The sequence below is a fragment of the Etheostoma spectabile genome, chromosome 23, assembly GCF_008692095.1.
Source record: "Etheostoma spectabile isolate EspeVRDwgs_2016 chromosome 23, UIUC_Espe_1.0, whole genome shotgun sequence".
NCBI classification, from domain to species: Eukaryota; Metazoa; Chordata; class Actinopteri; order Perciformes; family Percidae; genus Etheostoma; species Etheostoma spectabile.
The window spans coordinates 17,404,731-17,421,132 of NC_045755.1; the positions used below are offsets into that span (position 1 = coordinate 17,404,731).

Sequence of the window (16,402 nt, forward strand, 5' to 3'; positions counted from 1 at the left end):
GAGAGAGTATAGAGACCCACCAGGATGTGTTTTTCATTTGTTGCGTAAATCTTTACTTTTTGCTCATTAGGTTTTTCTTTATCAGTGCTAGTGTCTTTTTATTGTAACTTTTGTGTGTGTGTGTGTGTGTGTTTGTGTGTGTGTGTGTGTGTGTGCAAAAAGAACCTCTGTCCACCCCCCCTCCCCTTATCTGTCTCTTTTCTTTCTGTGTGCGTGCGTTGATGCATGCGCGTTCCAAAGAGGGGATTGTAATAAATTGTCCAATTTTTCTGCGTTGGCAGTGGCATTCAAAATCAAGCTTGCATTGCGGAACCACCTACTCCCCCCCCCCCCCCCCCCAACCCCAACACCACCAATACTTCTTTTCTTTCCCTCCCCTCTTATTCTCTCTTCTCCCTCTCGCCCTTTTTTTAGCCCAGCAAGAGAGTTTAGAAAAGAAGCGTGGATTCTATTCAGCCTCCCCCCGCACCCCTTCACCATCGCCCGGACCATCTGAAACCTATCCATGCCCTGTCAGTGTGCTTCCAGAGTCCAATTAGCGCTTTGTGAGGACTCTCTCTCTCTCTCTCTCTCGTCCGTCTCCTTCGCTCTCCTCTCAGTCGACTCGTCTCCACTCATCTCTCTCTCTCTCCACCAGTGGCTGGGAGGGCGCTCCTTTTTCTCGAGGGGTTTTCCAGTCATAGCTGAGTGTAATAATTAATATGACATCTGGGCGCCCGAGTTCTCCTTTAACCACTTTCTGTATTTTTCTCCTTTCTTTAAGGAGCTCTCTGCGTGGAGACAGTAAAACAAAAACTCGTAAGCACCCAGATCATCCATACCATCTTTGAGTGTGATGTGAGGGATAATCTTTCAATTGGCTTGTCATTAAAAACAGTTTCTCTGACAGCGTTTTGTTTTCTTTCGGCAGGTGCACCATTAGTAATGGATATGTGTGTAAAGACTATGTTTAGCATGTTTTTAAAGCAGTTACTCTTTTGATCTCTCATGCAAAATACATGTGTGCGCATGGACTTACTTTCTTGTAGTAGAGATTAAATGTTGTAAATGAATTCTTTAACTGGGTTTAATGAATCCAGTATATTTTGTATCATTTTGTACATACAATATTAATATATAAAACATTATATTCTCTCAAAACAATGCACAATCTTGGGTATATGACAATTTCAGTACACATGGACTCAGATGCTCAGTGAGAAATGTTTTACAGGTCTAACCTCTAAAAGTTACAATGAGCTTTTTTTCCACACCTTAAGGGCACAAACATACTAGAAGAAAACATAATACAGTGAAAAGAAATAAATGGAAGAGAAAAATGGGGGGGGGGGGGATTACAATCCACCCACCGGTCACAATGAGCTTATGGCATTTTTAAAATAAGTCTTTCTGTAATGGACTTCTGCCTCCTCTGTGATGTTGGTGTGAACACCCCCTCCCTCTGGAACGTGTTGTTTTTTGTTTATGTTTTAATCCACTCTTTTATTTATTTGAATATATTTATTCATATATATTTCCTTTATTTTTCAAGCTACTCTGTAATATTCACTGGATAGAATTTACTTTTTTTTTTTTTTTTGTGATGCCAAATGTTTAATTAAATATATAACATGTTTTTAAAGTTTTAAAAAATCCCCCAAAAAAGAAAAGAAGGGGTTGTTTGCTGCCTGGAATGGAGAGTTGTGATTGAACGTCGCCCTCTAGAGGACAACACTGGCATCTATCACTGGGAGACAAAACTACGATAGAAAACATAGTAAAACTATGCAAGGAGTTAAAAAGTTTAATAAAACAAAATAAAGATTCAGCATTTCAGACAACTTTCTTGTACAATTTACATCTAGTCTCGTCTTGAAGGCCTGGATTGGATTATGAATGTTTTTATGAATGGTTTTATTCTAAGCCTTGGCTTTTGCAATTTTAAATGAAGATGTTATGTTATAGATTTAGTTATAGGCCTATTATAAGAAAATTAATATAGTTTTAATGAAAAACGACGACGCCAATCTAATTGAATCAAATCATAGTCGTTAAATAGGTTTTTAATTCATCATTACAAAGACTCTCTATAACTCAAACGTGTCTGATCATTCAAGCACTTTAATAACTAAATGAAAGCATATCATAACGCATTTGACCTCAATAAGGCTGTATTAAAAGAACCGCGAAATAGACAGTTTGTCTCTACTGAGTTGCCGTACTGTCTAAGGTCACGTGCTTTTGTTTACTAGGAAGAAGCTAGTAGCTGCCAACACCGACTATACAGCTATTAATCCAATAAATCATATTTAAAGTCATTAAACAAAGATATATTTTAAAAAGCAGTTAAATTAAGAAGAATGCAATGTCATATCACGCTCGTTAGGAGAGACTAACGGTAATGTTTAAACCTATATGAGAGCTAACGTTAACGTTAACGGAGCTAACGTTAGCTAGCTATCACCTTACGAGCTGTCCTATCTCTGGCTCATCATTGAAGTTATGCGGTCCTTGAACTACGTTCAACGTGTCAGCTTGGACTTTACAGGAACTCTGTTTCCTCACGCTATCTGTCTGGGAGATGCAGACAATGACTCGGTAAGTAACGTTAATTTTACATAATTTAAATAAGGCTCATGAATTATAGTGTCTGACGTTACATCCGGAGCTGCGATGACTTTGTTCACTTGTGGATATCGAGCAACGTAAAGTACGGACCTGGAAAAAAGATGCAGCTTGAGTACTGATGTGAAATCCTTAATACATGCATGTAATTTGGTGCTAGACTTCTGAATGCATTCTCTACACAGAGCAGACTGGTTGCTCTTGTCTAATGTGCTGTATTTGTCAAGTTGCTGAAATGTTCTCTGCAAGAATCTCAGACTTGTTTTAATGTGGAAATTCTGTGTGTCCTTAAGTACTTGCAGGCATCCTATCTGGACAGAAATAAGGTCATAAAACAAAAGTCTTGTGTGCAATATTTTCAAATACAGTATGCAAAGGCAAAACATATATTAATATTATTTATGTAGCACCTTTTAAAACCACCCTTACAAAGTGCTTCACAAGACAGGAGAACAATCCAATACAAACTCACAGTCAGCAAATAAAGATACAAATAAAGCAGTTAAAAGTGAAGATAAAGTAATGGAATAGTATACAGAAAGAACATTAAAAATAATTAAAGAATGCAACTTGACAACACACATGAGATAGCAATGTTGTTGGGATGTGTATACACTTCTTTGTGGCTTCTCCCATATTTTTTTATAACTTAGTCAAAAAAAGAGCATGTCAAAGCAAAAATATCAAGACGTACACCTTAAGATTCAGATTATTGCTTCACAGTGTTTAAATAGTGGTGGTTCCATATTATAGCAAAGGAAACGTGCTGTCTGTCTCCGTTCTCTGTAGCTGAACGAGCTGGTTGTGGGGGACACCAGCGGAAAGCTTCTTGTGTACAAGAATGACGACTCCAAACCCTGGATCACAAGAACCTGTGTGGGCATGGTCAGTACATAAACCAGGAAACCGAGGGACATACTTATTTTATCATAGAGAAAATTTTATTTCTGTTACTGATATAATTTGTCTTGGTTTGGCAGCTGACCTGTGTTGCCGTTGGAGATGTCTGCAACAAAGGAAAGGTTAGTTATGAAACGATAAATGATCGGCAGCAGCCTATAAGGAACATCTTGGTGCTGATGTTCTCAACATTGTGTTTTTGTTCCCCTGTTGGACAGAACTTTGTGGTAGCTGTCGGTGCAGAAGGCTGGTTTCACCTCTTCGACCTGACAGCTGCCACCTCAAGTAAATCTGATTCGTCCAGTCAGCATGAATTCATGTCGCCTGATGACCAGAAGCCCCTCTTCACCCAGCATATTCCTGCAAACACTAAAGTCATCCTCATTAGTGATATTGGTAAATTACTTTCTTTTGTGTTGTATTTGTATTAGATCTGTTGTGCTTTTTTTAATTTGACCACAGTGTGTGCATGCCTGTACTGTAGACGGTGATGGCCGCTGTGAGCTGGTGGTGGGCTACACAGACCGAGTGGTGCGAGCTTTCCGTTGGGAGGAGCCGTCTGATAGTACAGAGCTGGGATCTGGACAGCTGGTTCTGCTGAAGAAATGGCTTCTGGAGGGTCAGGTACACTTCAATTAAGCTCCATAAATTAGTATCTCAACCAATAATTATCATCTCAACCTATATTAACTGAAACTGTGAGAGGTGCACGTCTTAAACAAGTTTGGGTTTGTACTGGCACACTTAGTTTATCTGGTGGAGTCAGGGCTATTAAAGCTATAGTTTGTAGTTTCTGTCTCCCCCATGAGGAATTGTAAGTAATGACAACAACACTGTCGGCTTTGTAGCAACTCATTTGGCAATGGCTTGAATGTAATCATTAATATAAAAAAGTTACGCACTAGACTTAGACTTAGACTTCTCTTTATTGATCCTTTTGGGATGACTCCCGCAAGGAAAATGAAAATTCCAGCAGCAGTTTTAGCAAGAAAAAAGAAATAAAAAAAAAATAGATAAAAAAAGACAGTATAAAGACAACAAAATAACAATAATGATAATAACAACAATAAGAACATTTGTCAAATAAACAAACAAAAGACCATAAATTATTTTACTAAAGCTTTAAAGGACAAATGTCTTTCCTGTACACTAACTGAATAGCAGAGCTGGGTAATATAACAACTATTTTTGCACAACACAGAGAACTAAAGTCATCGTGTACAGTTAAATGAAAGCTTATTATCATAAAAAGTAAAAGCCCAGTGTTTTCTGTACTGTGTGTATTTAAAGTGTATCCTTTCTGTAAAGCACTTTGATGGAAATCGCTCAATAAATAAATGTATTATTATTCATTAATATTATAAAAAGTGAAAGCCCAGTGTTTAATGTCTGTGCTGCAGGTGGACAGTTTGTCAGTGAACCCGGGTCCAGAGGGTCTACCAGAGCTGATGGTGTCTCAGCCAGGCTGCGGCTACGCTATCCTGCTGTGTACCTGGACACAGCAGGACTCCAACAGCTCTGGGGAAGACGCCCCCGCAACCCCTGGGAGGTAGACACTGTTGCAACAAAAGTTATAGACGTGTAGAAGTACAAAGCTGTGATTGGAGAATTAAACTTACTTTGATTTCTCTGCTCACAGTGAGGGACCGTCCAGAGATGTAGTTCTCCATCTGACCACTGGGCGGATACACAACAAGAATGTGTCTACTCATCTTATCGGCAGCATCAGTAAAGGTACCAGACAGAAACCTTGTGCCTGTTGGTCCGTTTTTCTTTACTATACACAATGCTTAAGATAGATAACTCATGTGTTATATTTTGTGAAAAATAGGTGTAACCATATCAAAAAGATTTTGATTAGACATTTTGATCTCTGTTTTTCATCAGGCTCAAAAGAGGAATCTTCTAAATGTGGGCTTTTCGCTCTCTGTACGTTAGATGGTGAGTCATGAATTTTATTGGCAAGAAAATAAGTATTTTGTTGAGAGTGCTCTCACATCAACCGGTTTGCTTTGGTTCTCAGGTTTTTAGTTTGGGCTGATATAAAAGCACAGTAGATGGGATTTTAACATGAATTCAAAAACAAATCCACAATTAAAGGATATTAAAGTAACATATAGCCTATAGGTAGAGCATCACTGTGTGTAACCATTGAAACGAGCGCATGGAATTTCTCTGATCAATCCCGAAGTGAAAAGGAGTTAGAGCAGAGGTACTGTATGTTGGGATTGTGTCCTCCTCTGTGTACTTTTAGCAGTTCCTCAATAAAAAAAAGACAGTAAAACAAGTAAACCATGTAGTAAATTTGTCATCTATCGGTGGCTGTTAGTCGATGCAGAGGATCCAACTGGCAGCAGCACACAACTGGCAACCTGCTCTCAGAGCAGCTGGAGAGTCCATCAATATTTAACCAAGAGAGGATCTAGTGGGATAATCAGCACTTAAGGCTTCCGGCTGCCAATTTTTTACTCTCACAACTTCCCTCTCGATAACACCTTGATGAGCCAACATAGAGAAAAGAAATTATAATGCTATTAGAAGTTATAAACTTGGCTGTATTACTGGCTGTATTTCGACATCAGCAGCCATTAAAAGCAAACTTCTCAGAATCAGTTTGTCAGAAAGCAACTTTTGTCCATTATGTCTTGAGCCTTGTAGATACATTCTTAATTGTTTAATAGCAGTAGCATATAATAACAGGTAGAACTGTACTTTAATGTTATGTTACATCTCTTTGCCTTTAAATGTTACAGGTACCCTGAAATTGATGGACAGCTCAGAACAGCTCCTGTGGTCCGTCCAGGTGGATCATCAGCTGTTTGCGCTGCAGAAGCTCGACGTTACTGTGAGTTTGTGTGTGTATTTTTGTAGGAATGCATTTCTTTTTTTTAATTTAAAAAAGCTTTGTATCCTAATGTTGGAGAAGTTTGGCCATTTTGATTTATAAATTACTTTTAAAAACTAATTTAACAGCAGCTGGAAGTCAGTTTTGCTGACCTCCGCTGGTTTGATTTCTCATCTTGCTGCAGTTTAAGTGTCCTCCAGGACGCTGTTACATAACTATGGGGTGCAATACAGCACACACCTGACCGCACCCAGAGGCTTTGAACTTTTAACATTGAGAGGGTAGTTAAACACACACTGGTGTTAAGTTACTATTTACGATCCATCAAATAAAAGTAGCAATCATTGAATCGCCTGGTAATTTTAGCACTATATTAAAGGGATAATTTAGATCTTTTGAAATGGGGTTGCGTGGACTTATCCATATTGTATTAGCTACAGTAGATGGCGGTCGGCACGCCCCCATTTTGGAGAAGCAGGTCCCAATACAGAATCTAACCAATGTACTGCTGTGGACGTGGGCACTCAGCAAAATCTGTTTTTGCCACTTAAGAAAAGGGCTGTTACATTTGGAATTCTTTTAACAATTAATATTGCCTTCAAACAGTTCTTCATAATGGGGAACTTAAGTCATTATACCCATCTATGCTCTCTTCAAAGCCACCAGATTCCTGACAAAAACAGTAATTGAGTTGCTGGTCTACCTCTGGCTTGATCGGTTAGTTTGTGTTGTGTTTTTGTGTGACTTTGGTGTTTTAAAGGGTTAGTTTGCATTCACAAAAAAACGGGTTCCACTTGTTTTGATAATCATGGCAAGGATGTGTCTGTCTGTTTCCAGGGAGACGGCAGAGAGGAGGTGGTGGCGTGCGCCTGGGATGGTCAAACCTACATCATTGACCACAATCGGACAGTAGTGCGGTTCCAGTTCGATGAGAATGTCAACGCCTTCTGTGCGGGTGAGGGACCACATGCTTGACTCTAAATGATCTTGCATCAGGTCAGATTCTCTCCTGTGTGCTCGCCTGTTGGACGGCGTGAGTAAATACATGGCTAGAATTTTAAAACCTCTCATGACACCAGTAGGTGGCAACGTTGAGCTTTGTTTTCACTCAGTCTTTGCTCCTTCTTTCTGCTTTCTTTTCTGTGTCTGTCCTTTTCAAATCTTTCTGCAGTGTTTGAACAAGCCACAGTTTATTTGAGGCAGCCAATATGACATGTGCAGTAGTAAGAGAGAGAGACTTTGTTTGTTCTGCCTGTCTCTATCGTGGTTTGTTTCTTCTTTACACCTACCGAGTGTTTGGGAGAACAGTCAACCCCTCTTGTCCGGCTTTCTGCCTGCTCTGTGAGATCATTAAGGCAGATGAGAAAGGTTTCTCTGTTTGTGTGGATGCTGGCTCTGCCACAGAGACATCATATATATAGTATCACACCACTGCCCCCACATATTGAGTAAGAAACATCCCTTATATATGAAGTTTAAGTGTGTTTTTTTGTGTGTGGTTGCAGGTCAGTACACATGTAAGGAGGGTAAGAACAGCCCCTGTCTGGTGTACGTGAGCTTCAATCATAAAATCTACATCTACTGGAAGGTGCAGCTGGAGCGCATGGAGTCCACAAATATGCTACGGGTCCTGGAGGAGAAACCCGAGTTTGTGAGCCACCTGAAGGCGCTGGGAGTTGGTGAGTACACCAACAGCTCGAAGTCAGTAATCCAGTTCAGATTAGAGCATCCTTCATCATATTCAAAGCAACATCTTTTCTGTCTGTTGCTGTAATTGGACCAGAGACCAACTGTGACTATTTGTAGTCAACTTTTTTGCCACCCCGTGGCAACACTGTGACCTGAATACTAACAATGAGGGAAAAATAAATACAATCCCCACATGACAGATCTTTACTGCTAACAAGATCCTGCTCGCTGTCTCATGCAAGAATAACTCATACTGTATAAAACAGATTATTTCTTACAGGGGGCAAGTATGAGTGATCTAAGAGAACTTCTTACATTTACCAATCTTCTCAAAATTAGAATTTGTTTCTCAGGTATTAAAATTTCAGTTTTTCATGATTTTTTAGATGTTATATAAATTATTAGGATAATTTGGTGGGGTAACTTATTTTCCACTCAGGCACCATCATCGGGTCAAAATGTGTCCAATACTTAGATTTATGTCCAAATACCTGAACAAATGACGTTCCCATCAGCCTCAGCTGTACTTTGTGTTTAGTGCTAATTAACAAATGTTTGCATGCTGTTAAAAATGGCTAAGGCTAACCTAGCCAATAGCATTAATCCCCCTGTCTCCTCTCCCTCCGTGTTGCATTTAACGTGAGAATGAGACTAAACTTGCCTGGATGAGTGTATGTCTTTCCTGCTGCTAGAGGGGTTCGTGCTGTGTTAAACTGACTCACCCAGCCATTTTTGCGTTCTGAAGCCGGGCCTGCTAACTCTGGTGTCCCCCATATCAAGACGCCCTGGGTTGGCATTCCAGCGTCCCTTGTTGACTTCTCCGCGAGACTCCTCCTTGGTGTGTTGTAGTTCAGGTTTTAAAAGGTGCATTTACAAATAGTCGTGTTGTGGGAAAACAAGACAACCTGTCTTTCTTGTCAGAAAACTCACCTGTCACATCAGTCCGCCAAGCTCTTCGCTTCTGCTTCCATCTTCTGAAAAAATCTCTCTTACACACTCTGATAACCCAGTCGATTCTGCAATCGACACCCTGTCATGTCACATGTCAGCACTGTCCCTATCGGCTGTCTGCTCAAAAGACACTAAACAATATATCTGTTAAGCATCAGCATGTAAACATTGTCATTGTAAGCATCTTAGCATTAAGTACAGCCTCACAGAGCCGCTAGCACGGCCGTAGATCTGTTTTAGCCTCTTGTTCTTTATGCTCTGTTGACACATCGTAAGCAGCTATATTCATATTTTAGAATTGCTTCACTATTTCAACACTACTGACTCCGCTAAATCTGTTGCATTTTCACTGCCTAATTTCAAACAGCAGTAACTTGAACCTCGACAGTGTTAAATTCTTTTTTACACATTTTTGTGAATGAAACTTGCCCATAAACCAGCAGAACCAGATAGCCTTATATAGGCTATTTTGTTTTTTTATTTATGTCTATTCATTCGGTTTTAACCTGGTATTTCTGCACAGTTGCAGATAAAGGCTAAATTGGCTACAATGATATTATCATTAGTTTAGTATTTGTAGAATTAGATTTCAGTAGGATTGTTTTTTGATTTTAGAATAGAATGCCTTCATTGTCATTATACACAAGTGCAGTACCTGTGTAATGAGATTGAAGCAACCCCTTTACAGTGTTAACAGGAAATATAAAAAGACAAAATATAAGGAAGTAAAATATAAAAATATAAAGTGTATGTAGGTAGTGCTGTGGAGTGAAGTCAGTGCATGTGTGAGTTCAGGGTGGTTATGGCCTTTGGGAAGAAACTGTTCTTGAGTCTGTTAGTCCGTGCTCTGATGCACCTGTAGCGCCTACCTACCTGAGGGCAGCAGGTCAAACAGATCAGAGGGGTGGGAGCTGTCCTTGATGTTCTCTGCCCTGCTGAGGCAGCGGAAGGTGTAGATGTCCATCAGGGAGGGGAGAAGGCAGCCATGATCTTTTGTGCTGACCTCACAAACCTCTGCAGCCTCTCGCTGTCTGCCACGGTGCAGCTGCCGTACCAGACTGTGATGCAGTAGGTCCGCAGGCTCTCGGGGGTCGAGCGGTAGAAGGTCAGCAGCAGGTTGGAGTCCAGGTCGTATTTCAGTGTAGTCGCTGCTGGGCCTTCTTGATGACCGCTGTGATGTTGGCTGTCCAGGAGATGTCAGCGGAGAGGAGGTGTGGACCCCTCTCCATGCACTCGTCGTTGATGTACAATTTTGTTCGTTGCCAATAACTCCAGAGCGTGTTTTCCATTGTGGGATAATTTTGCTATAAGCCTGAAGGCGCTGATATTATTTTGTCATTATTCCATGCCCTTATTGGATCACCCTGCTTCCTACATGTATTTATGTTGCCAAAACTGACACTTTATATTCATTAAAGACAGTTGATTCGATAAAAATGAAACAAACTTAATTTATTTAGTCCGATGAATCACTTTATTTAAATTGAAGATTTTGTTTTAGGGGTGATGACGCCATGAAATATTGGAGAGATATCCTGAGTTTCATTTGAGAACCTCAATAGAAGCTATAAATGTTCGTGACAGCCCTACCAATGATCACACCTCAAAATCCCGTTCCTCCTTATAACAGGAGGCGTTCATCGAGCTGAAACAAGCCATTTATGATTTGTGCAGTTAAGAGTTTGTTCAATCTGACTCCTACAAAAGAAAGGCATTTAGGACCAAAAGAAAACTGTTGTTGCGAGAGGCCCCTTGTCTGGCTTCTCCTTGACAAATAAACACATTTACACAGGACGAGGTCATGGAGGAAATTCATTTAGATCCAAGTGTATATAAAACCGCAGCCTGTCAGTCAACTGTGCTGGAAAGACTGAAGTATTTTTAGAGAGGCTGTAATCCCCTAGCACACAGAGCACAGAAACCAAGGAAGCTGCTTAGTGACTCGTTTCTTTATCTTTCCCCCCTCCTCTCTCTGGAAAATTGCGTCTCTGCTGTCCAGCTTCTTTCCAAACACAATCCTCCCGACAAACACTATGTTTAACTAAGTTAATAAGTTGGTTAATCATTGTGAACGGGCACAATGGTTATTTATTTCCTGTTAATTTCCTTGTTTTAGAACATTAATCTGCCCTGGTGCATTTTCAGTCTCCATGCATGCCATATATTGAATGAGGGGACAGATCTGATTAAAATACAAAATAATCTCCTAGACCTAGATCTAAACCTATTTATTGAGGAAGACATAATGATTAAACACTAGCGCGTGATTAGCAGGACTTCATGAAGCATTATATGGTTGCAGATGGAAATGCAGGTTCCATTCCTGCTGATTTTTCTGAAGCCTGGTGGAGGAGTTAGTGTAGCTTCCTGCTGCCTCTGTTAATAATTCAACCTCTGGGGCATGTTGTGTTTCTTTTGACTAGGATTTTGCAGGCCTGTTACCTAACCCAGTGTGAATAATGTCTGATGTAGCAGCCTTAGGGATAAGGAAATAGAGATGAGGAGAGATTGCAGTAAAACTGCAGACAAATAAAAGTGTAAAAGCATGTCCGATATTTAGTAATAATAATAATAATAATGCATTTTATTTAACAGCGCCTTTCTAACACTCAAGGACGCTTTACAGACAATAAAAGACAAATACAGGGAACAGAAAAGTGTAAGTAGTTATAACAAAACAAATAAAACAAAAAACAAAACAAACAAAAACAAAACAAAACAGGAACAGTGTATTTACAGATAAGTGTGGGGATGTAGTGTGGGGGAGGCGATATTTGGCTTTGCATATTAACTGGTTTTGTCCACACGAGCACATGCATCAAAAATAGCTTGAAATGCATTTTATTTCATATATATTTTTACTAAAACATATAGCAATTAAATATTAAAAATACACACAGTATGGCAAACACTAAGAGTACATTCACCTTAATAACCGCCCTTAAACCAAAGGGTGACGATGAAGTCTGTCAGTTCTCCATCACACCGTGGGAAGGTTTCTGAATATAGACAGTTCCTCCCTACTTTCAATCAGCAGCTAGTTTTCAACTAGTTTTGCTGTAGTTTGACTCCATGCCAAAGACGAAGTTTTAACTGGTAAGATCCTCATTGTGTGTCTCGTGCCAATGGTCATTGCCACATTTGTGTTTTCCCTCCACAGATACTGAGGACCCGGCAGCAGTGAGAGCGCTGGTGGCAAATGTTCTCTACAAGGATTCACAGACTTAGCGCACACATCAACACACTGCTGTCACACTGCTGTCTCCCCCCCCACGCTGACTGTAAATACTCTTATATACGTTAATAAACACTGATTATCTGTTTCCTGTGCTGCTGCTCTCGTTGTTTGTGTTCCCCGCAGACAGACGTGTCAGGTTGAGGTTTCTGATGTTGTAATCTCAGATGTACACACTGCCTCTGTCATTGGTATTCTAGCCGCCCAGGTTGCTGAGAGAGGCTGAAAGCATGTGGCCTAATGCCATGGAAATGACATACTGTTCGACGTCCTGTTTTTTGCCTCTGAGAGTCTGTAAATTTGTGAGTGGAGAGGATCAGCTGTGGAATTATGCTGCTGTCAGTTAGCGCTCACATGCCGTCATAAAAAGATCAAAAATATAAGTGACTGCATTTTTCCTTTTCATCTTGTGTAGTCTGTTAGGATGTTCTTAAATCTGGTGTATCATCTCAAAGATATTAAGCGCTTCAGACGTTGCGTTAATACATGTTGCATGAGATTTACGTGGCAGTAAGACAGCGGTGTTGTTTGTCAGTGCCTGCAGTGGTGACAATTGGAGGCATTGGGGTAATCACCCACTGTTCCCGATGGGAGGATCCTCTAATCACCTACAGTATGTACACTTCATCTCTTTCTCTCATGCAATATAAATTAGTTTGTGTAAAGGGTAAATGCAGGCTCAGGTGTCCTTGTAGGCCACAGCCTCATATCTCTCCTGTGTTTCTGCCCTTTAGAGAACGTGCTAGGGGAAGGATTTACAGGTACTCGTTCCTGCTCTCTAACACTCCACAGATCAAGTTGTTAGGGCATGTTTTTGCCTTTTTTTTTCCAGACTTGCATGTAAAAGTGAAATCTTAATCACAACTTTAACCGTTTAAGATGTAGCTATTGTGGGTGCATTTTAAGTTGTTGAAAATTAGAAATAGAGAGATCAGACACGTTGAAAACAATACAATAATTCAGCCTCAACATGCTGTTCAAAAGAAAAGGCTCAGCTTCAGTCATTGCTCCAAACATATCAATATCTTCTGTCTGCCGGGGGATGTACTTTGTACTCTTCTAATGTCTAATCTTGTAGTAATGTCATTTTTTTCTTATATTTGTTGCCCAGGGACAATGAACAGAAAGTAGCGACTTGCTAAAAATCAAGTATATTACATCTCTCCTTTTTTATATATAGCTTAATGTTCCTTGTGTATTGTCCCTGTTCAAACAAAGAAATGTAACATAACACAAATTAGCGGGCCATTTCAACTGGAAGGAACTGAAGAAGATTGAAGGAAAGGAATTGCACCAAATGTGAACTCCCTGCATAAACATGACAGACGGATCCCGACTGACCTGCTACTCTTCTCGCATCAATTTTGATTGGTATCATTTTAATAGGGAACAACTTTTTCACCAAATTAGTCTAAGTCATGAAACAAGTATTTTTGTAGGTCATATTATGATTTGTTATGGCAATGATACATATGCCTCATAAATGTTTTAGTGTGCTTTTGTCAAGTATAATCATTTAGCTTTAGTTATACTTATCTTCGACATCATTCAAAGATAAGGTAACCTTGTATCTCAAAGTCAACACACCCACCGTTCAGCTCAGTTTGGCCTTATAAGTGGAGAACATTCCTGCACAGTAAGCTCAGACAGATTTGTGTCCATGACCATTAATGGTCAAGTAGGACCAGGCCGATATGTTGTGTTATTCTTATAGATCCTATTTGTTATACGTGGTTTGTTAGGTCTGTTAGTTTGGACTTGGTTTTAACCATCAGGCTCTTGGTTCCCCAGAGAAAATATCAGCCTGTTCAGTATGCAAAGTCCCCCCCCCCCCCCCCCCCCCCCCCCCTCCCCCTTGTTTCCAGTGATGAATCCTGTGTGACTGTGACTTTTGCTCCCCAAGCAGACAGGCTGGACATAAAACACGTCTCCGACATGTGACCCTGGGACTTAACGACACAGGGGTAACAGCCTTGTCAGGATCTAACTGACCCTGTGTGGATTTGTATGTGTGTGGATTTATCTGAAACTATTTTAGCTACATCATTACTTGTATTGGCCAAAGCAGACTGGCTGATTGGCTCTAAGCCAAACTGCCTTTTCTTAGCAACGTCATTGCAAACAAAGTCTGCCCACAGTGGATGTTGCCTCCAGAAAGTTAGTTTTTTTTTCAATTAGAAAACCTAAAAAATCTAGATTTTGGAAATAACAAAATGATGGCAATACATGGCATTACTGAGGCAACACAAATATAATCTGAATATGAAGATTTAACTCTGTCATCGGAACAGATTGTACTTATTTGCATACTCAGGATCAATAATTCTTTTTATAATACTGATTATTATTTCCCTTTATTTTGATTTTACTAAGCACTTCAAACAGTGCTTAAGTAGTCCTAATTAAGTGCACCTCACTTTGCTTAAGAATGAGGAAAGCATCAGTTGAAATCTTTCTGCTTGTTACTCTTCTCCATCACAACATAATTAAGATGCAGCAACTGTAAAATTCAAAGGACCGCGTGTGAATTGTAATCAAATATTTTTGTCATTGAGCAGAATACAACAAAATCTGCAACTCCAAACCTTCAGTTGGAGTTGCAGATTTTGCCGGTTCTAATGGTTTAGGTGAAGAACATTAGACTGCTTTTTGAGACTAAGGTTTTAATCTGAAATAATCCTTAAACCATGTAAATTTGATAGAAAATGGACAATACTAAGACTTCACGTCAATAGCTATGCTAGCGCTTCTGTGAGGCTGTACAGTGGTGCTTTGAGCTAAATTCTAACATCAACACGCTAACATGCTCACAATGCCAATGCTTACATGTTAATATTTAGCTAATAATAAAGTTTCCAATGTTTGCCATCTTAGTTTAGCGACAGGGGCTCACCTAACTCAGTGGGATTTATAGAAACAAGGAATATACATACACATTTCCATGTTCTTTTTCATTTCAATCCATGTAACAGTTGATTAAATTAAAATATTTGTCTGTTTCAGTCTGAACCGAAGCAATGGACCGATCGATCGATCGACCGACAGACAGACTGCCATCGCCAGAGCCGTGCTGCTATAATTAAGGTGCAAGTTTTTTTTTTATAATGGCCACAAAAGGTTGAGGCTTCAACATGTACCATGGCTTTAATATCTATAAAAGACCACTGCCATGAAACATGCTACAGAGTAATAAACCCATCACGAGGACCCTGTCAATTGAAACTGACAGCATGCAACCACAGAGCCTTGAGGCATTATCTACATGCTGTACTATGAATGGACACCGCAGCCCTTCCTTGGTAACAGATACATATCACTGTAGATACATGTTGCGTAATTCAATATTAAGGAACCATTTTGCAGCATTTACACATCACCCAAGTATAAGGACTAACATTTCAATTACAACAAAGTCAAGACAAGTTCAGGCTTTATAGCAAAACCCCTTTAGTGAATAGAGAGGGTATAATAATAATTTCAATTCACGAGTCTTGAAAGCTCAATCTGCTAAAAACCCAATGTCGCTTCTCGAAATAAAAAACAAAACTCTCCTTTGTGATATGAACTGACAGCCCACCCCTTCCTAGAGCCCACGTTGCATCCTCCCACCCCCCCCTAACCTCCAGTGTCGAGGAACAGTCAGGCAGTCGCTGTCAGCTCTGAAATATGTACCACTGTTGGCGTTCAGACAATCTGTTGTCATGGTGCTGTCCTGATTTGCTGTCACTGTTCCTCCTACACAGTTTGTTTGGTTGGTGTAACGTTAGGTTGTTTCCCATGTTTATTCAAACTCAAACAGGTAAAAGTAAAAGGTGGTTTCATTCTCCTGTAACATATCAAACGTTAGCATTGTTTAACACTATTACATTTTGAGTATAACGCTACAATCACAGCTGAATTAGTCCACTGATTAAATGACCAACAGAAGATTATGCGCCAATTGTTTTGATAATAGATTTATTTTTCAAGTCACTTATTGAGTTTTGTGTGAGGATTTTCTGCTTTTCTCTGTCATACATCATGGTACGTTAATTACCTCTGGGTTTTGGACTGTTGTTGTTATTTAAATGTGTCACCATGATGGCATTTTTCTCAGTTTACTATCACTTTTTAGGCCAAGCATTTCATTGATTCTGGAGTGTGGTCTAGACCTGCTCTATCTGTAAAGTGTCTTGAGA

General features: G+C 39.8%; 1 protein-coding gene and 1 long non-coding RNA gene across 2 annotated transcripts in view; one reads left to right on the forward strand and one right to left on the reverse strand.

Annotated features, from left to right (window-relative positions):
• The first annotated feature begins 2,187 nt into the window (after positions 1-2,187).
• On the forward strand, positions 2,188-12,311 carry itfg2 (integrin alpha FG-GAP repeat containing 2). Its single transcript, XM_032505649.1, has 12 exons — positions 2,188-2,577; positions 3,394-3,489; positions 3,585-3,626; positions 3,723-3,900; positions 3,989-4,128; positions 4,905-5,053; positions 5,144-5,238; positions 5,392-5,445; positions 6,258-6,349; positions 7,187-7,304; positions 7,855-8,028; positions 12,150-12,311. The coding sequence occupies exons 1-12, from the start codon at positions 2,482-2,484 to the stop codon at positions 12,215-12,217; spliced, it is 1,302 nt and encodes a 433-aa protein (XP_032361540.1). The 5' UTR covers positions 2,188-2,481; the 3' UTR covers positions 12,218-12,311.
• Positions 9,803-16,402, reverse strand: part of LOC116673383 (uncharacterized) — a 9,186-nt gene continuing 2,586 nt past the window's right edge. The window contains exons 2-3 of the long non-coding RNA XR_004327828.1: positions 11,002-11,007; positions 9,803-9,814 (exon numbers count right to left, since the gene is read on the reverse strand). This is a non-coding gene — a long non-coding RNA (uncharacterized LOC116673383). The remainder of the gene's footprint in view (positions 9,815-11,001; positions 11,008-16,402) is intronic.

Coding starts and splice junctions, on each gene's coding strand:
- itfg2 (XM_032505649.1), top strand. CDS start 2,482: ATGCGGTCCTTGAACTACGTTCAACGTGTCAGCTTGGACTTTACAGGA. Junction 6,350..7,186: donor TGCAGAAGCTCGACGTTACT/GTGAGTTTGTGT, acceptor GTCTGTTTCCAG/GGAGACGGCAGAGAGGAGGT. Junction 8,029..12,149: donor CCTGAAGGCGCTGGGAGTTG/GTGAGTACACCA, acceptor TTCCCTCCACAG/ATACTGAGGACCCGGCAGCA.